General features: G+C 43.0%; 1 protein-coding gene across 1 annotated transcript in view; it reads left to right on the top strand.

Annotated features, from left to right (window-relative positions):
* Positions 1–7,990, top strand: part of LOC308273603 (phosphatase and actin regulator 1-like) — a gene marked incomplete at both ends in the record, with an annotated part of 491,535 nt that extends 483,545 nt beyond the window's left edge. The window contains 2 exons of the mRNA XM_080710811.1: positions 4,833–5,080; positions 7,830–7,990. Of these exons, the coding sequence (XP_080566937.1) occupies positions 4,833–5,080; positions 7,830–7,990 (409 nt within the window). The remainder of the gene's footprint in view (positions 1–4,832; positions 5,081–7,829) is intronic.
* Between the last annotated feature and the right edge of the window lie 12,599 nt (positions 7,991–20,589).

Below are 20,589 nucleotides of genomic sequence, written 5' to 3' on the forward strand. Positions count from 1 at the left end.
GGTGGGGACAGTCAGTAAATGTTCCTTTTTTTTTTAACTCTCTCCTTTTTTTTTTAACTCTCTCTCTCTCTTTCCTCTACTTTAGTTCTTCCATATAGTTGATGAAAATGCCCATTCAATCATCATCTAAGCAATGGATGAAAATGCCAACAAACCTAGATCATCCAGAGCCCAGCAATACACTACTAAATATGCTATATACTCCCTGAAAATTACAAACAATTCTCTCATTACTATCCTTTAGAAATTCTTTTCAACCAGTTGCAAAGGCACCTAAATATCCGTTGTTCCAACACACACACACACACACACACACACACACACACACACACACACGTATTTAATTCTGCCAAAACAATAAGGAATTACTGAGTACCTGGTACGATGCTAGGCACCAGATACACACACAAATACTCCATAGCCCTGCCCACTACAAAGCCTATAATCTTGGTAAGGAGAGGAAGATGGTAAGCAAACATGCTCACAGTTTTCATGATTGAAGTTTCCCATATAAACGAAAGCAAGGCCTTAGGCATCACCTGGGACAGCGTTAAAAGATAACAGAATGAAGTGACAGTGGATGGTAGAACATTCCAGACCAAAGGCATCGAGTGCATGGCTGTAGGTGGTGGAGGGATTAGTTACATGGAGACAGAGGTGGGGAGAAGGAGAAGAAATGAGGCTCAGTGAATAACTTAGGCCAGATTGAGGCTGTTAATAATCTAGGCCAGTTTTTAGGGTATGGAACATCATGCTATGTTTAAACTACTGTGCTTGTGGGCTATAGGTATTTTTCCTTAAGCAAGGAAAATCTTTATTTAGATCAAAATGTCTACATGACAGTTCTATTATATAGCACCAGCATTATCCAGCCTTATGTTCTGCTGGGTATTTCCTTCCTTTCCGACCACCAGAAACAGAGGCCACTTGTAATAAGATGCTACACCTGATTTTGTTCTTGGCTCATACCATGCTAACTGGGTTTTCCAGTTGTGCTGCTCCCAGAGCACCGATGTTGTAGACTGGAGAGACATCCCAAGTACTCATGGGCAAGGTTATTAGATCCAGATTTTATCAAGTTCCCCTGACAACAGTGTGGAAAATCGACTGCAGTCGAATGTGCAAAGGCCACTCCTGTAAGTAACAAACAAGGGAGTCATTTAAGGTTCTACCAACTGGACATTTCACATGCACCAGCCCTACAAAAAGGCCATGTTTTGCCCAGTTTTGCAGCTAAGGAAGTTGAGGCTCAGAGAAGCTCAACACTTTACTCTATGTCAAGGAGAGTAAATGGCAGAACGTGGCTGGGGGTCTTGACTCCTGCGCCTGAGATCCCATCAGAACCTTCCAGCCTCCTGCTCAGCTCCCTCCTCCACCCTGCCTGACTCATCTTGCTCCTCTGTGGTTCTCCACAGTCAAAGCATGGATGGGTTAATCTGTGTATTTGTTTTCATCTCAGCACCTTCCTTAACACATACTTGCTATTTAGTGAATTTTAATTAAAATATTTTAAAACCCTTTTGGTGGATTCAATTTCATTTCAGGAAAACACCCTCCTCCTTAAGAACAAATAGGCGTTCTAGTACGTGCTAGCTCTACATTTCAAAAGAGGACCTCAGAGAAACAGCAGAAGTCTCTAGCTGTTTCTCTAGTGCCCTCACCAGGCAGTTGTTGACCAACATGACTGATCCTCTTCTTTCTCTCTGTTTCACTCTTTCTTCCTTTCTTCCTTCTTTTTTCAGAACTAGGGACAACATAATCCCGTTCTGTTCTTCCTTTGTATAATAACATTGCTCCCTTCTTTGTCCTTGGAATAAACTTGGAGCTTTTGACTTTAAGGGACTATTATGCTTTCTGGCTTTTGTCCTTTTTTTTCCCCAAAAAATTCTTCTCACAGATAAGGATGCTTATCATCTGTTTTTTGTCTCTAGCTCCCAATTTTTGAATTCCCAGCTCTGTACCTTTCTAGGAGCCGTTGCTAATTAAACCATAAAGGGGGAGAAGAAGAAGGCAGGGATGTAGCAAAACACAAGCTATGGGAATAATTTTTGCCTCTTCCACTCCTACTTTCCTGAATACCCAAGGGGGAGCTCTGCACACTCGGAATGCAATGACTGACCTTGCCTGGTAGAAGGGTCACCTTGCAGAATAGGGCAATAAGTCCCAAATTAGTCCAACTTAGAGTCAAATATTATAGTTGTCACCCTGGAGACCATCTATTATGTACTCCACCTTCCTGCCCCCAGTGCCCTTTCTATGAAATTAGCTCGGAAATAGACCTCCCTTACGCCACTGATGTCTCCTAAGATGCTGTATTTTTGTAAGTAGGTGATTTGATCATCTTCCGTGGTTGAAGGTTTGCTGTCCTTAAGTTGATGTGGTTCACTTCCTTGAATATCACAGCCATAATGTGTTAACCAGATTTTCTACCCGTGGCACCAAAGAGTTATGTGAAAAGTACAAAGAGAAAAACAGCTCTTTGGAAACAATGAGAGGAAGAACGCTAATTGAATTTAAATTAGACATAGCAATAACTTAAAATGTAGTTGAAAGTTTCCAAGGAAACACATGCCTTCATATATCATGAGTAAGATTTCTTTGTGATAAGTTTTGAATATAAAACTTAATTGATATATCACGTAATTTCACAGTCCATCTCTGTAAATATCAAATATTTTGGATGGTAAAAAATCCATGAACTTCTCTGCATTTGAAAAAATTTTAAACAGAGGGTAGAAATTCTACTTCCAGTGAATCTGAAAAAGAATTAAAAATGTAATAGAATGTGGGTATAGCTCAGTGGTAGGGCATTTGGCTAGCATGTGTGAGACCCTAGATCTGAACCCCAGCACCAGAAAAAAAAAGAGAGAGAGAGAAATTAAAACAAGTGTTTCTGGCTCCATCTTCTCATTGTTCTTGCTGGGCTTCATGTAGAACCTATTATTAAAATGATTCTAAATTGTTATAGGATGCATGGATAGACTCTATTAAGAAAATAACTGTTTTCTTTATTTTCAAGGATGACATTTTCTGATTTTTTTTAACAGTGAACATAGTATAGCTTTTTTGTGAAACTGGGCTTTTTTAAATTAAAAATATATTTGGTCTGTGTTGGCTCCAAGCATACCATCATTACTTCTTAGAAAACTAACCTACAGAAAATCCAGGCTGATGTCACCTGTGGCTGCCTGCCGAGGCCTAATATCATCTTTGGGAGAGAATATTCTAGGTCATCCCTGACCATGCCTGCCCTGATGTTCACACAAGGGTTTCTAGCCCTCTGTTCATCACAGCTCTTCTCTTTCTTTTCATCTCCATTCACAAGATTTCAAACCATTTTCCCCCAGGAGGTCCCTGGCAGTCACTCTGCATAGCTTTTGAGAACTAGAACCTCACTTACTCTCTTTCTCTGCTGGATCTCTGGCTTCACCATCAAGTTAGTCTTTCACCCCTGCTCTGAGACATGTGGGTTGCACATGCACATCCTTTGATCCCTGAAGATATTGGTCTTAATGAGAAATATTTGTTGGATTAGAGGCCATTTTTAATTTTTTTTTTTACTTTTAGTTGTGGCAAATACATATGACATAAAATTGCCATCTTAACTATTTTAAAATGTGGAGTTCAAAATTAGGGTAGCCACCATGGAGATCAATGTGGAGGTTCCTCAGAAGACTGGGAATGGAACCACCATATGGCCCAGCTATATCATTCCTGGGCCTCTTTCCAAAGGCCTTGAAGTCAGAATATTATAGCAATACATGCATATCCATGTTTATAGCAGCACAATTCACAACAGCCAAACTATAACCAGCCTGGGTGTCCACCAATAAGTGAGTCAATTCTAAAACTGGTATATATATATACACAATGGAATTTTGCTCAGCTATAAAGAATAAAATTATGTCATTTGCAGAAAAATGGAAGGAACTAGAGACTATTACTCTAAGTGAGATTAGCCAGTCTCAGATAGCCAATGGTTATATACTTTCTGTCATATGTGGAAGCTAGAGAGAAATTGGGTAAAAAAGTGACTGTAGATAAAGGAGGAGAGACTCCAGTGGAGCAATGAAGGGGATCTCAGAAAGGGGTGAGGGAAAAGAGAGGTGATAAAGGCAACAGTTGAAATAATGCTGTGCACATGGACGAATTCATCAGCACCAACCTCAATATCGTGTACAGGGAAGGGGAGAGAGTGGGATGGGATCCAGAGGGAAACACACAAGTGCTGTGTACATGTAAGCTCCCATCACTCTGAACCTCATTATGATGTATAATTATAATGCACCAATGCAAGTATATTAAAAATAAAATGTGAAGTTCAGCCACACCGAGTCCATTCACATTGCTGTATAGCCACCACCACCATCCATTCATAGGGAATTAGGATTATTATTTCCTAATCCATGTCACTACCACCACAAAGAAACAACCCTGGGCTTAAACAATGAGATGCAAAGAAAAGGATTTATGTTGCCTGGTAGGCCCTGTGTCTCTCAGTATCAGACAACTGTGTTTTAAAATGGTTCCAGGAGCCGGGCGTGGTGGCGCACGCTTGTAATCCTCACGCCTGGGAGGCTGAGACAGGAGGATCGCGCAGGTTCGAAGCCAGGCTCAGCTACTCAGTGAGGCTCTCAGCAACTTAGTGAGACCCTGTTTCCAAATAAAATATGAAAAAAAAATGGGTCTGGGAGAATAGCCCAAAAGTAGAAAGCCTTTGGGTTCCACCCCCAGTATCACCACAAAAAAAAAAAAAAAAAAAATGGTTCCAGGATATTTATATGACATGTTAGCTAAAGTGAATTTCCTCTCCCCTCCTTCTCTTCAAGCAGCTCTGAGCAGCGAGTCCCCTGTTCCACTTCTTACCACAGCTCTGGTTTGCACTCGAGTGACGGTGTCACAAAAGCAGGACCTTTGGGCCTTCCGGAAATAAGACAAGTGCCAACCGTTGTGATTGAATGTGATGACAATAAAGAAAACGTGCCTCACGAATCAGACTACGAAGACTCTTCCTGCCTGTACACAAGAGAAGAGGAGGACGAGGAGGAGGAGGAAGACGACGACAGCTCCTTGTACACCAGTACGTGTGTCCAGACCCTCCCCGCAGGAGGCAGTCTGGTGGTCTGGTTTCTGATCTGGCTCTCGGGTTACCTGACTGTGGGTCATAGGGCAGCTCAGTTACCCTTTGGGGGGGGGGGGGGGCTCAGACTCTAATACAAGAGGGTAAATGTCCTCCACATGCTCTGGTAGCTATAAAAATGGCAACACAGTGCCACCATGCTTCCCTCTTTAGATGGCTCTTTGTTGCTTTTCTTGGGATGTAACCTTCACCCTCAGAAACAAAAATGTGGGGACAGGCTTCAACATCTATTCCCACCTAGAGAGCGCACAGAAGTGCTAACAGCCATGTATGTAGCGAATGCCTATTGAAACATAACTTATCAACTTTCCTAAAGCTTGAATTTCAGTTTGTCATTTAAGATCTTTAAATGGGTTAAGAGCCAAGCATGGTGGCCCATGCCTGTAATTCTAGTACTTGGGAGGCTGAGACAGGAGGATCACGAGTTCAAGGACAGCCTCAGCAAAATAACAAGACTCTCAGCAACTTAGCAAGACCCTGTTTTAAAAAAAAATTTTTAAGGCTGTAGGTGTACTTTGGAGGTAGAATGCCCCTGGGTTTAATCCTCAATACCACAAAAAATAAATAATTAAATCAAGTAAATGTGCTGAGAGACAAGAGAAGAAATGGAGAAAGCAGGGTTCAAAAATCTATCACTCTGGCTATAAATAATAAACAAATTTTAATAATGTGAGTATAGTCTGATATTTTTCCAACATCCTTTTTAATGTGTGTGGAACTGATGATTGAATCCAGGGGCATTCTACCTGTGAACTACACCCTCAGCCCTATTTACTTTTATTTTAAAAGAGTGTCTCACTAGGTAGATGACAGTCTCACTACTTATTGAGGCTGTCCTCGAACCTGTGATCCTCCTGTCTCAGCCTCCCAAGCACTGGGATTACAAGCATGTGCCACCATACCCATCTGGCCAAAATCTTAATAAATTAATATATAACACTAGCAACCATTTATAGAATATACACTGTGTGCCTGAAAACTTGCTAAGACATATTCTTATTGACATCTTTAACAGCTCTAGAACACAGCCACTATTTGTCCCATTTTAAAGATAAGGGGAAAAAGTGTAAAAGGAAAGAACTGTCCCAGTGCCTCATGTCTTCTAAGAGACACAACTGGGATTTAATTTGAAAGCCCATGTTCTAAAACCAGTGGAAATGCCAGGCATGGTGGTGCACACCTGTAATCCCAGTACTTGAGAGGCTGAAACAGGAGGATCGCAGGTTCAAGACTTGTCTCAGCAACCTAGTGAGGTCCTCAGCCACAGTGAACCTGTTTCAAAATAAAATAAGGCGCCGGGCGTGGTGGCGCACACTTGTAATCCCCGCGCTTGGGAGGCAGAGACAGGAGGATCGCGCAGGTTCGAAGCCAGCCGCGCGCTGGCTTAGGAGACCCTGTTTCCAAATAAAAATGTAAAAATAGGTCTGGGAGTGTAGTCTGGAGGTAGAAGGGCTTCCTGGAACCCCAGTACCACCAAAAAAATTAATTAATTAACTAATTAATTAATTAAAATAAGGCTAGGGGTATAGGTCAGAGGTATAATGTCCTTCAGTTCAATCCCAAGTACCAAAAGAGAAAAGAAAAGAAAACCAATGAAGGAAGAAAGAAATGCTACTAAGTAAAATCTAAAGGAACCCCCCCAAAATTGTTGGGGTAGCATCTTCCCCTTGCTCTGTATTACCGGGCTTCAGATAGCTAGCTTCCTTGGAGACCGAGTAGAGAGTCCCAGTGATCTCTGAAATGATCAGAACGATGTAGAGGAGGGAGCCGTGAAGGGGCAGCAAACACCTAAAGGCGTTATGGATGGAAGGAGCAGCTGCTCCACCTGTTTGCCACGTGATGCCCAGAGAATCCAGAGCTATCTCCAGGATTCTCAGTCTTGCCCTCTTGACCTTCTGGACCAGATCATTTTTTGTGGGGGAGGGCTGCCCTGTGCATTGTAAGATGTCTAATAGTTTCCCTACTGCCACCCCAATTTCGACAACCAAATAATACTCTAGATTTTGCCAGCTGTCCCCCAGGAAGCAAAATCAGCATTGGCTGAGGGTCACGGGTTTATACCACATATAAGGAAGCCCTGCCTTTGCTGCTCAGAAACCCAAAGAAAGAAAGAAAGAAATCCCAGAGTATGGCCTCCTTTACAGTCCTCACCTCCACTCCCACCCACACAAGCCCCACCTCTTCCATCCAGCTTCATCTTCCTTCCCAGACCTCCAGCCTGTGGGTAGCTGATCTCTTCTGCCCCTGGGAGTCCCTGGCTTACGCCTCATCTCCGAGTTTGCTCACGCTGGTGTGGACTCCCAGCCGCCTGCCAGTTAATCTCGCTTCCCCCTGGCAGGTCTTGCGTTTCCCTGGCCACTACAGGCTTCCATCCCCTCGCTCTCCTCCTCCCCTTGCTCTCCTCCTCTGTAGTCTCCACTGCCCTCCTTTGTGATGCTGCCTGTATGCTGGGAGTTTCTGAAGAGCAGGGATCCAATCACAGGCTCTCGTCACACCCCTCATGTCCCACACAGGGCTAGTTGTATAAAGCTTGATAATGGCAGCAATGCTGGGATCTGAGGCCTTAACCCCTCCCAGGTGTCAAGCCCTTTGTGTCTTCCCACCTCTTACCTTATGGCCCACGGTCAGCCCCGCAGGAGCTCAGGCAGCTATGTGTCCGCCTTAATTGACTACCTTCTCCCTCCTGCAGGCTCCCTGGCCATGAAGGTCTGCAGGAAGGACTCCTTAGCCATCAAACTCAGCAACAGGCCCTCCAAGCGAGAACTGGAAGAGAAGAACATCCTCCCCAGACAGACAGATGAGGAGCGGCTGGAGCTCAGACAGCAGATCGGCACCAAGCTGACCAGGTAAGGCGGCGGCAGCCCCTGCCCGGACAGCAGGACACCGGCAGTGCGGGTTTTAGGAGAAGCATAGTCTCTGTCCCCAGCTGTGGTTTCTCCTACTAACTTACTACATAAGAAACCAGTGGAAAACATCAGAGTTTGTCCCTGGGGTTGTGTCTATACTCTCTCTTCTTCACTTATCAAATCCTGTACATTTCACTTCTCTTTAGGGAAAAACCAAGAGTGAGGTTTCTAGGGAGAATAACTACGTATAGAAAAATCACCATCACCTAATAGGACTTACAGAGTTGTGGCTTGGCTAAACATGAAGTAAACACACTCTGCTGTACTGTTACATGGTTGATAGTGGTGCTTCGTCACTGTGCTACTCTGGGATTCCTTTTAGGTGATTTCCCGTTGTGTATGGATATGAAGTAGGCAAGCTGGGCGTGGTGGCGTACTTTCATAATCTCAGTACTTGATGGGTTGAGACAGGAGGATCAGATTTGAGGCCAGCCTCAGCAACTTAGCAAGGCCCGCAGTAACTTAGTGAGGGAGGCCCTGTTTTTAAAAATAAAAAATGGAAAGGGTAGACTGCCCCTGGGTTCAATCCCCAGTACCACAAAAAGAAAGAAAGAAAGAAAAAAGAAAAGAAACAGGCATAGTTTTTTTGTTATATTAGTATCTTAAAACACCTAGGTATGTACTTGTAATCTAGATTATGTTTATATGGTATTAAGTGATATTTGTTGAGCACTTACTGTCTTCCAGGCATTCTTCTAAGCATTTTACATGTTTTAAATGACATGAAATAAATATTCCTATGTCCAGTATACAGATGAGCAGACCAGGCATTGAGAACGTTAGCAACTGCACAGCGTCCCAAGGACAGCTCCAGAGCTTTCCCTCTTGTTCACTGCGTCGCCCCCCAGTCATGGTAGTCAACCTGTTGAACACTGACTTGGTGTGAAACACTGCGTTGAGTGTTCAGATGACATGTGTAGAGGTCCACCAGGGTTTTGCCTGGACTCCGCCTCTTACTAACTGCATAGCCTTGAGTAAATTGCTTACCATCTTTGCCTATGATGCCTCATTTGCAAGATAGTACCTTGTAAAAATTAAATTAGTTAGTATTAGTATTTGAAAAGGTGTCTGGCCCATAGTAAGTTCTTGATGACCTATTGTTATTTCGCCTACTTCTCCCTAACAACTCGGTGAGGTAGTCCTCCTCATCTCACTGTCCAAGGTGGGCAATGGTGCATGCGGAGGTTATGTTGGCATCGGCGTCACCCAGCAGTAAGCTAGAATTCCTCCCTCCCACCTGGTCTATTTTATTAGTTAAGCACCCCCTCTTTCATAATTAACCTGGTTTCCTCCTATGTGATAGTGTTGTGGCCCGTCAGTACTAGTTAGCACTGATGGATGTTGTGGCCTTGTATTATGCAGTCTTTAGAGGCATAAAATAAAAATATCTAATCTCTCAATCAATCTCTCTCTCTCTCCCCCTTCATTGAATGCAGTAACATGGTCACAATGTACTTGTCCAGATCTCTCTTAATACCTCAGAAATAGTTAACCTCTCTATACAGCTTGGTCCCTCAGCTGAGAGCCTGATTGTCAAATATTCTTCCTTCTAATGTACTGAAATTCCCATGAACTGCCATCCAATGGTCTTGTTCTACTCCTCTTACAGCTGTTCAAAGTCTCACCCCTCTTACCATACATGCTTTAGAGTTCTTGGGGACCATGATCTTGACTCCTCCCACCATGTCTTCCTCTGGGCTACACGTAACCATATCTTCTCATTGGGGATAGACAGGGTTCTGGGCTGCTTCCTTACCTCTCTCCCTGATTCAAGTTTACACATAATGCAAATGTGCGATAACCCCATTCTTAGGAGATTAAAGAAAATAAGAGGAGCAGACCCTCCACCCTGGCTCTTCTTCCCATAGTCCAGCTGTACCCCCTGAATGTGGGTATCCCTTTCTGTAGTTCCTTCCCTTTACCTGCCATTTCCCAGAGGCCCAGGTGTGTGAAAGGCAAAAGCATTAGGGGAGAGATGCCAGCCCATGTGGCTGCCCAGTGTAGCATCTTGGTGGAGAGCAAGAGGGTATGAGGGAGCGGTGTGGAAGCAGGTAAGTGAGGTTGGCCACCTGCCTGCCCACCGTGGGGCCTTCCAGCTGTCCCTGACTAACAAAATGAAATAGTGCATTGTTGTTCCAGCATATGCTCCCCAAAAGAGACAGCCGCCAGCTCCAGCCGTGCATGGCTGAACACACATCCACACACCACCACACCACGGGTGGACACCCAGCACAACCAATCCAAAGGTAGACGAGATACAGACCATCCATAACAGGAAAAAGTACTCTGCATTCAAAATTTTGTCCTGTAAATTAGTCCCCTCTCAACTGTTACTCTTCTAACACACATATAGAATCCCCAAATTCTACCATAATATGCATCCTTTCCCAATTTTCTTTCTGTGTGTGGTGGAGAGGGGTACTGGGAGTAGAACCCAGGAGCATTCTACCTCCTACCTACACCCCCAGCCCTTTTTCATTTTTTATTTGAAACAGGGTCTCACTAGGTTGCTGAGGCTATCCTTGAAGGTGCCTTCCTCCTGCTTCAGCCTCCTAAGTACTGGGATTACAGGTATGGGCCACTGCGCCAAGCTCTGAATTTCTTTCATTATAGCCCATAGCAGGAGAAGATATGCCAACTCGGGAGAGAGGCAGGAGCAGAGAAGGCAGCATTAGGGGTATCAGACACTGAGCTGGCTGGCATCCTTGCTCTGAGTCCACATCATCTGGGTTCACTCTTTCAACCAGAGCTCTCCTCATCGTAAGACCTTTGGCAGGTCTGTCCAGACTGCAGGGACCATGCCCAAAGGAGAGGATGTCAAAAGTGTTTAACAGGCTGACGAGGTTGTATGGAGTTCAGCAGATCAGACAGAGAGGCCAAATCTGCATCTCAAAGTCATCTTGGAGGGAGTTCAGCCACTGATTCACGTCCAAGGAGTTTTGCAGATGAACACCTTTGGAAGGAGAGCTCAGCTCTGTGCTGCCAGCAACTCACTGGTGCTGAAGCCAAGGCCGCATGAAAGGGAAGCGTGAGAGCCTGTGATGGAGGTGATCGCCATGCACTGCTATTCTCAAACCAGAAGCATGGCTTCTGGTTCCAAAGTGGCTGTTTGTCCTCTGTGAGCCTTAACCTAGGTCATTCACTCGCTGTATACAAAACATGTGCCCTGTTATCACACAAAGTGCTCCCTGGAATGTAGACATCTGCTGTAGAGTTTGTACTTCAGACGTAATCGGCTATGGCCTTCTCTGGCTGTGTGAGGCAGCAAAAATGTTCTGGAAATTGTGAGCCTGTTGAAGACAGCAGCCGAGTCTGCAGTCCTCATGGAATAAGCAAGATAGGAGATATAATTTTAGCCTGACAGTTTTAATAGCACTAAAAAAAAAAAAAAGTGCAGCAACACTCCAAGAATAATCCCAAAATGGGGGTGAGGAGGGACAGAAACACCAAGGAAAATGATATCAATTTCTGCAGAACCTCTCAGTATTCAGAGTTTCTACATTAAAATGCAAAAACTATTGTTCTCCCAAAATCATTAACTTGTTGATGCTATTGGGCAGACTCTCCTAAGTCTCAATCGAGAAGTCACCTGGATTTTTTTTTTTTTAATATATAACAAGTAACTTTTATCTTAGTCACCTACCTTTGGAGAATCGTGAACTTCCCTAGAGATGTGAACGTGGCCAAGAGGCTGCGTGTTTCTTCTGCTCCTTACATATAGATACTCCAAGATAATGTGGAGAACCAAAAGGTGAACGAGGCCATCCACCAGGCTGAGGGGTAAATGCAGCAGAACTTCTAAGCTCCTCCTTTTAGTTTGGTTATGTGTATCTGTTCCATCACACGCTCTCTCCCAAAGTGCTACCTCTCCACAGGCCTGATAGGGCCAATTGATCATAGACTAAACCCTATAAAACGGTGAGCCCAAACCTTTTTCTCTTTATAAGTTGTGTAAAGTATTTTGTTATAGTAATAGAAAGCACGTCTACCACATGCCCCTGCCGTGATGTGCTACCTCGTCACAGACTCATAGCAACAGGGAAGCAGAGAGAAAGAGACTTGAATCCCACAATCCCTTCTGAGGGCACACCCCAAAGACCTAAAATCCTCTCACTAAACTCCACCTTTTAAAGGTTTCACTGCCTCCCAAGAGGGCCACAGGCTGAGGACCAAGCCTTTAAAACGTGGGCTTCTCGGGAAACTTATCCAAACCATAGCTATCATTCAAATCAAACAATCAATTTATGGAATACAATTCAGCTCAAGGACTTCATCTCAGCCCTGGGCCACCTGGTTTTAATCTCAGACCTGGCAGCCATGGTTTTTCCTATTTATAGTGGATTCACGAAGCCCATAAGCGCACCACGCATGTTGATGAGGTAGTGAGACCAAAATATTCTATGGGTTGGAAATGTCAATGAGAGCATGCGTAAGTGTGTATCTGTAGCAATTTGGACTTAATGTCTCCAGGATCTACATTAGTTTATGTGGGCTGATCCAGAAAACAATATACCACATTCCTAAAAGAAAATTTGGTTCCAGCTCCAGAATTTAGTCAGGTAGTTCTCAGACTGTTCACGAGTGACCAGACAATGCATTAAGCTGGATGAAATAATTGGTTGAGATAGCTTTCTTTTTCTTAACACTCATGATCCTGGGAACCAGGAGTTGAGGCTAACGCTTCTGGTGATGATGATAATTCGAATTTCTACTGAAGCCAACACAAAGCACCGCATGGTGGCTCGGGTGCTATTCCCCTGTTGGAAAATACCACAGTGCTCTTGCTTTCCTCCTCCTACTTATTATCACCATCCTTTAAGAAGCTTCTACTAACTGTGTTTGCAAAAGTGGGAGGTGGGTGAGATAGGGAAGGTAGACAAATAATAGCCTAATCCTCCCCATGAAACCTAGCATGTGAATTCTCTTTTGTTTAGGATTTAATAATACACTAGAAATAAAAAATATCCTCAATCTCTGTTTTATGCTCCTGAGTAGGACACACTTTCTTCACTGTAACCAGCATACAAAATAATATGTACACAGAATTATGCACTACTTTCAATCATGATATAACATTCAAGGGAGAAAACTGAATTCCATTTCTTATGCTCATAACACATGTAACAAAATACAGTAATCCTGACCTCTAAATGTAACTTGCATAGTATTTATGGTTTAGGAAAATTGATGCCATAGCCTGAGACACTAATACCTACCTCCAAAGTGGCAAACAGCGACTCTACCAAGTATCTAAGGACCGGTGCTAAATATGAGCTGCCATCTCCTGGGACAGGATTATTCCTTCTGCTGCAAAACCACTTTCTAAAAATAGGTATACCAATCAAAGGCTCTATGAGTTCAAATGGAGTTGGACTTACTCAGTATACCTGGATACACATCACTGCATTTACCACTCGAGGGAAGAGAGAAGGGAGGAAGATAAGACTTGAGTAAAGTTATAGAGTTGCTTCCTTGCACACCTGGACCTTGCACTTTTCATTCCTCATCATCATCATCATCATCATCATCATCATCATAATAATAATAATGATAATAATAATTTGGGCTATAGCAGTGGCATGAAATGAGACATATCATAGAGGGGCAGAAAAGGAATAGAAAGAGGGACTTTAAATCTGCCTGTTTGCAAACCCACACAGACTGGTTGGGAATGGCTCAAGTCAGGAGGACTTTTTCCATAGATTCTGAGATCTCCCATGAAACCAGAGGTTTCAGAGCACCAGTCACCAAGCTGGAACTTTCTGATGGGAACAAGTCAGGATGAGTAGGACTTGGTTGTGGCTACTGATCAGGGCAGCATTTTTATTACAAACCCATGGACTCAGAGGAGCGAAGCTCTTTTCAGATCACGTCACCTTTTACAGATTCACTGCACAACATAGAAAACCCTGTTTGGAAGCTCATTCTGGCTGGGGGCATGTGTCATGCCCATCACAAGACCCCACAGTTTTATCTCAGGGTCCTTATAGGGATGCCTGCAGATCCTTGCCCTTTCACCCCAAACCCCAACTGTTAAGAATGCAGTAAAGACTGAACTCTTGACTTTCTTATTCCATGTGTGTGCATGTGTCTCTTTTCATGCATGCATATGTGTGTCTGTCTGTCTGTCTCCAGAGGAGACGAATCAGCCTGCAATCCTTATCCAGTCTTGTCAAGAAACAAAGACACATCTTGTCAAGTGCTTCTGGCGTGTGCATCTGTGACTTCCAGCTGCCCTGGCAGCCAGTGCATTTCTCAGTGATGTAGTAAGTGTGGTGGAATAAAAAGCTGCCTCTTATCCAGCGGGAACAGAATCTGTCTCAGTGTTTAAACCTTGCAAGGTCTTTACACAGAAACGGGCCATCCTTGAGGCTTATGGATCTTTTGTTTTATATTTCATAGCTTTTTCTTCATGACCGATTACTTGTGGATTGTGGCTCTTTTGTTTTTATATTTCATAGCTTTTTGTCAATGACTGATTATTCTAGAGGCATTTCAGATTTTGGGTGCAGCGCTATATTCAACTGCAGACTAGGTGGGAAATGGATTCATCCTGTGGACTGCCCATTTTCAGAGACTTTTCTGAAATCGGATGAAGGGGAAGCTTCAGAGACTGCCCTATACTCACCGCCCCCTATTAGTTCTGTGATTTTCTCCTAATCATTACTGATCTTATCTGTAACTCTGATCTTCTTTATTGCTCCTCTTAGCACATGGTAGGAAAAAAGTCTCCGGTTCTTAGACTCTTTGGCTAAACGAAAGTAGAATCAACTTGTCCACAAAGAGCCAGCCTCCCAGCATGCATTATACAGGCCTTTAAAGCTTTTGGCTGTTGATAAAATACTTTCTCATCAGCAGTTCATCTAATAACCCTCCTCACAACTCTGCAAGGGAGCTGTTCTCGAGACTTTCACTTTGTAGGTGAAGCAATCCTACAGATCAAACAATACTGAGCTAATCAAACAAACTGAGCTAATGGTCTTTCAGAGAGGAGCACATCTTCCAAATTCAGGGGTTTCCTGCTTTCATTTTTCATTGCACTTGGTTTTTATGTGGAGTCGAATTTCCCTGGTGGGTCTCTGTAGTTTGGAAGGCATCCTGTGAGTCGGTAAGTTATTGGACAGTAGCTCAAGCTTGCATGTGCAGATGTCCTCAAGAGGAATAGATGAGGCTTGGAGCAAAGAGGGAGTAGGAGACTTTCTTCCATCCTGCCCTTCACTGGGCTTTTTATTGCTTTTTGGTGACACTGGCCATAATATGTAGGAAGATCCGAACCCCCTGACACTAGGGCTTTGTGCTCAAATCTCTTGAGTCTGTGCAACGTGGGGAACAGAGAATATTGTTCCTTCAGTGTGGTCCTTGGGTCGGTGGCATTTGCATCCTCTGAGGACTTGTTGTAAATCAAGATTCTCAGGCCCTACCCCAGAGCCATAGGCTGGACCAGAAATCTGCATTTTAACCAGTATAATGCTGACGCATGCTAAGGATTGAGAAACAATGGTCTACTGGGAAGAACAACCAAAGACGTTGGCATTGGACCTGGTTAACGCTGTCTGTACCACATTTACAAGCAGGGCTTTTCTGGAGCCTTACTTTCCACATCTGTAGATGTACCTCCCACCAAGGTCATCCAGAGGACAAAGTGAGTAATTCTCCCAACTTAGCAGAAAAAGAGCATTAGTTCCTTCTCTTCCATCATGAATTTGAATGCTATATTAAGCTAGACTCTCCTTGATGTCAATTTGAATGCTATATTATGCTAGACTCTTCTTAATTAGTAATGCTAACTGCCCTAACAGGCAAATCCTGAATCTGAGGGGTTTGAGGGAAAATAAAGGTTTCTTTCTCACTGGAGTTAAGCCTAATATGGATCTGATAAGTTTCATCCCTTGTGTCGTCATTACATACTTCTAAAACATGTGGTACTAACATCCTAGTGGCAGGGAGAAGGGTTTGAGGGGCACACATATAACTTCTCACTGTCCACTCAAAATAGCTAGCCTCATGACCCCAGTGTAATTTCAGGAGAGGCTGGAAAACAGAGGAGCATGAGGAGTGCATGATGAGCATCAGGTGCCCTCCACACTTCACTGCTCCTGCACTTCCCATGGGTCTCCCTTAATGGTTCTTTCAGCCACGGCTCTAGTCATAAGAGGGACTGTCACAGCTAAAATGGACTCGATTAAAAGGCATTTCACAATTGGCAGTTGGAATATGGGAGCACACGATTTAACCTAAGTGGAACATATCGTGTAGATTGCCCGAAAAGTCGATGGGGAGCCGTTATATGGACATCACTAAAGGCCCATGATCTAGATCGATGAATTTGCTTCTGGGGTCCACTATAGTAAAGTGATTTGTGGAAATCAAAATTATCTCATTTGAAGAAATTTTCAAAGTGAGCATTGCTTCCTTCAAAGGAAAAACTAGCTTTTGTAGAACCAAAAAAATAAAAAAAGAATAATTCTACAAAGAATAATGGTCCCTGAGCTGAATGAGTTTGTTTTATAAGAGTTTAAGACGAACTCTGCAGGGATGCAGGTTACTAAGGAAAACCATGGAACCTCAGATTCAGCTAATTAATTGTATTGGAAGATATGGATTAAGCACCTACTGTGTGCATGACACTGTATCAGGTGTCATTTAAGTGATAACCAGATCATTATCTCTCTCAGAGGTATAGGCCTGATTAGCTAATCAAGGTATGCTCATTGTTCCCTGGTTGAGTCTGAGAAAGAGTTTCCTACAATGGCAAGTTTTATGGGGAAGGTGCGGCTTCTTCTGGAGTGTATCTTTTATTGGGGTGAATTTATTTTAGACCATTTCTCTTTCCATTTTTTTTCTTTGACATGTTTCCAAGAGAATGGGTGTTGGGCAGGGCTGTGGCTAATTTAAGCACTGAATTATCTAAGCATTTGATTCAGGATTGATTTTCTCACAAATCCATGTGTTCATAGGAACAACTTCAACTTGAATTTTTAGGCCACAAGTCTTACAATATATTCATCTCCTTTTTTTCCCTATAGTCTTGACCCACTTACAAACTAAAACAGCCACAAGTGTATGTTATTTCTATCACATTTTTTTTTATCCGTGGAAGGACCTCTCAATCCCCTGTGAACTTACCAAGAGCATTAAGTGTCTGTGAATTGAATCACTTTATGAATCTTCCAAAGAATGGCCCAAACTTTGGTAGAAAGGCAATTTTGTCGCATAGGACATTAACTTCAGATGTCTGGCTTAAGACCTTCAGATCGGCTAATTAAAAAATGTTTTTCACTCTGAGGTTGTACATAGAACTTCTCTACTTACTTCATGATCATGTCTTCAGATCTAAAATTAATAGAACTAGAGAATTTAGAACTTAAATGTCCACCTATTATCACTGCATATAATACCTTTAATTTTACAGATAAGAAAACTGAGGCTAATAAAGGTTATGTGGCTAGGATTTATTATAACCATAGCAGAGCATGGTTTCAATCCATCGACCTCTGGATTTGGGGCCCAGCACGCTTCCTCTGCGCCGCTCTGCTGCCTATGTGACTAGGATTTAAAATCAAGTTCTCTGGGCCAGCTGCAGTGGTTCATATAAGAGAATATCAGGCTTGAGGATAGCCTCCACGACTTAGCAAGACTCTATGTCAAAGTAAAAAGTAAAAAAGGCTGGGGGGAAATGCATCTGAGAGGTAGAATGCCCCCGGGTTCAATCCCCAGTACCAAATACACACACACACACGCGTGCGCGCACACACACACACACACCCCTCTTCCCTGACATTAGCCAATGCTAAAAAATAATATTCTTCATAAAAGGAGGGAAATCATCTCTTTCTTTCTGGAAGAAATAGACCAGTTATTTTTTTGTTAGAAACCATTTAAAAAGTCACATTTCTTAGTTGATTTTCTCAGTTTGGAAAGAACCAAGAAAATTGATTTTAAGAAAGCAAAACAGCCGGGTGTGGTGGCGCACGCTTGTAATCCCAGCATTCAGGAGGCTGAGACAGGAGGATCGCGGTTCACAGAGCCTCAGCGACTTGGTTCACAGAGCCTCCGCGACTTAGTGAGGTCCTCTACAACTCAGTGAGACTCTGTTTCAAAATAAAGAATAAAAATAGGTCTGGGGGTATAGCTCAGAGGTAGAATGCCCCTGGGTTCCACCCCCAGTACTGAAAAAAAAAAAAAGGAGAAGGAGGAGAAGGAGAAGGAGAAGGAGAAGGAGAAGGAGAAGGAGAAGGAGAAGGAGAGGGAGAGGGAGAGGTAGAGGTAGAGGGAGAGGGAGAGGGAGAGGGAGAGGGAGAGGGAGAAGGAGAGGGAGAGAGAGAGGGAGAAGGAGAAGAAGAAGAAGAATGCAAAACAAGTGACTTAAGGTGGAAGTTTTTAGTTAAATCTTTAAGCAATACTTTCAGTAATTACAAAGCCCATGCAAAGGGAATTCTCAGATTCCCCCATAGTTATATACTTTCATGAGCACCGTCTATGTTGGTGTATACAGGGGCAAAGAAAACACAGCCCAACAGAAGGGAACAGTCTTTATTTAGGAATAAAACCTAGAAGGAGGCATCTGACTGGGAAAAGAGCCCACGAGAGTCAGAAATCCCACCTCCTTACAGGCTAGGGGCTTTTCATGGGGCACTTATCATTTATTAAGAATTCTCAGCTCATAGCCAGGCATGGTGGCACATGCCTGCAATCTCAGCAACTCAGGACGCTGAGACAAGAGGATCACAAGTTTCTAGGCCAGCCTGAAACTTATTAAGGCTTTGTTTCCAAATAAAATATAAGAAGGGACCTGGAGATGTAGCTCAGGGGTAGAACACCCCTGGTTTAATGCTACCAAAAAAATATAAAAATTCTAGTTGGTTTCAATAGTGAAGTTGACATTTCTGGTCTCCAAGTTTTATCCATAGATAGTGTTTCTCCCCCCCCCCCCCACTTACCTAATTTGGCTTCAAGTTTGATTGGATGTGATTTTTTTTTCTGTAGCTCCTACAGAGTTTGCACATGGCCCTGAATATTTAAATAGCAGAACTGGATTATAACTGAAAAGTTGTCATGCAGTTGTTTTTCATGTATCCCTGTACATTTTTGTTGTTGTTGTTGTTTACTGGCAAAATACCTCAAATCTCGTGCAAAATGCTAAAAGGAGTAAGTAATTCATTTTATTTATCTTCATTATGTTCATTTTGCTCCTTCTAGAGTGCCAAGATTTTTATAATAGCCTCAAAAATTACATATGTGCCTAACTAAAACAGTGATTTTTTCTGAGAGAATATAAACAGGAAAAACCTTCCAAAACACAAATGCTGGGAAATCGCTGTCTCTGTGATTCTAACAGCAGTTCCTTTGCAACGTGTGTGAATATACTTCTATTTTTGGAAGTGTGATCATGAAAATTTGATGCTCTGTGCCCATTGAATCATTAAAACAATGGGTTTTCAAAATGAGCAACCATTTCCGTTCCTTTGAAAAGAATTAAGCAGACAGATAAATACTGTGTGCCGACAGGTAATCAGTGTAGTGGAGAGAGGTCTGCCTACCATAAATCCAACCCTTCTCTTGACTTTTAAGATTTTCCTTGTTTTTCTCATCTTTATATTGCAACTTATCAAACTTTCTTTTAAAATATGCCAACATTGGAATGTTGGAATGTGTATTAAAAGAACATGATGAGACACTGCCCTCCAAAAATTTGACTGAACCAATGAATCGGCCACCTGTACATCCTACCCCAAGAGGCCAGGTCAATGTCCCACTCCAGCGAGGAGCTCAGCGCCCCATCCTTAAGCCACTGGCACTGCCAACGTGCTTATGAAGCTGAGTGAGCAGCTTCTCTCTGAATCCCACTATATCAGCAAGACTCGAAGCACCTGTCCCTGCTCTCACGCTGTCTCAGATAGCGGTCAAGTTGCCTCTCTCTTCACAGCCTTTAGTCAATAGAGCCATTGGTGGCCATGGCTGTGAAATCTGATTCTCATGACATCGTCAACAAACAGTGCCATGGAGGCAGGACACACTCAGGCTGCTCCCAGAAGGCAACTGTAAATACATTAACTTTGTCCAGGCCAAAATAAAATGAGCCCTTCATTCAGAACAAAACTAAAAGAACACCCTGTATAATGTCAGCTTCAGGCTACCTAAGAAATTAGTTACAATGTACCATGGATTTATATCATGTATTATGTGGATATATCTCTAATTTGTTAACATAATACTGAGATATTTATAAAACTATATGGGACTTTTTTCTTTTTCTCTTTTTCTTTCTTTTTTTTTGGGGGGGGGGTACTAGGGGTTGAAACCATGAGCATTCTACCTCTGAGTTACACCCCTAAACTTTTTTTTTTAAATAAAGCATCACTAAGTTGCTGAGGTCAGCCTTGAACCTGTAATCCTCCTGTCTCAGCCTCCCAAGTACTGGGATTACAGGCATGTGCCACCATACTTGGGACTTCTTTTGAATCATAAAATTCTTCCTTTCTATATAATTTTCCAAATGACCCACTTGACAGGTCAACCCAATTTAGGGGGAAATTTTTGGTT

The sequence above is a fragment of the Muscardinus avellanarius genome (genome assembly GCF_963383645.1).
Source record: "Muscardinus avellanarius genome assembly, chromosome: 14".
In the NCBI taxonomy this organism is placed as follows: Eukaryota; Metazoa; Chordata; class Mammalia; order Rodentia; family Gliridae; genus Muscardinus; species Muscardinus avellanarius.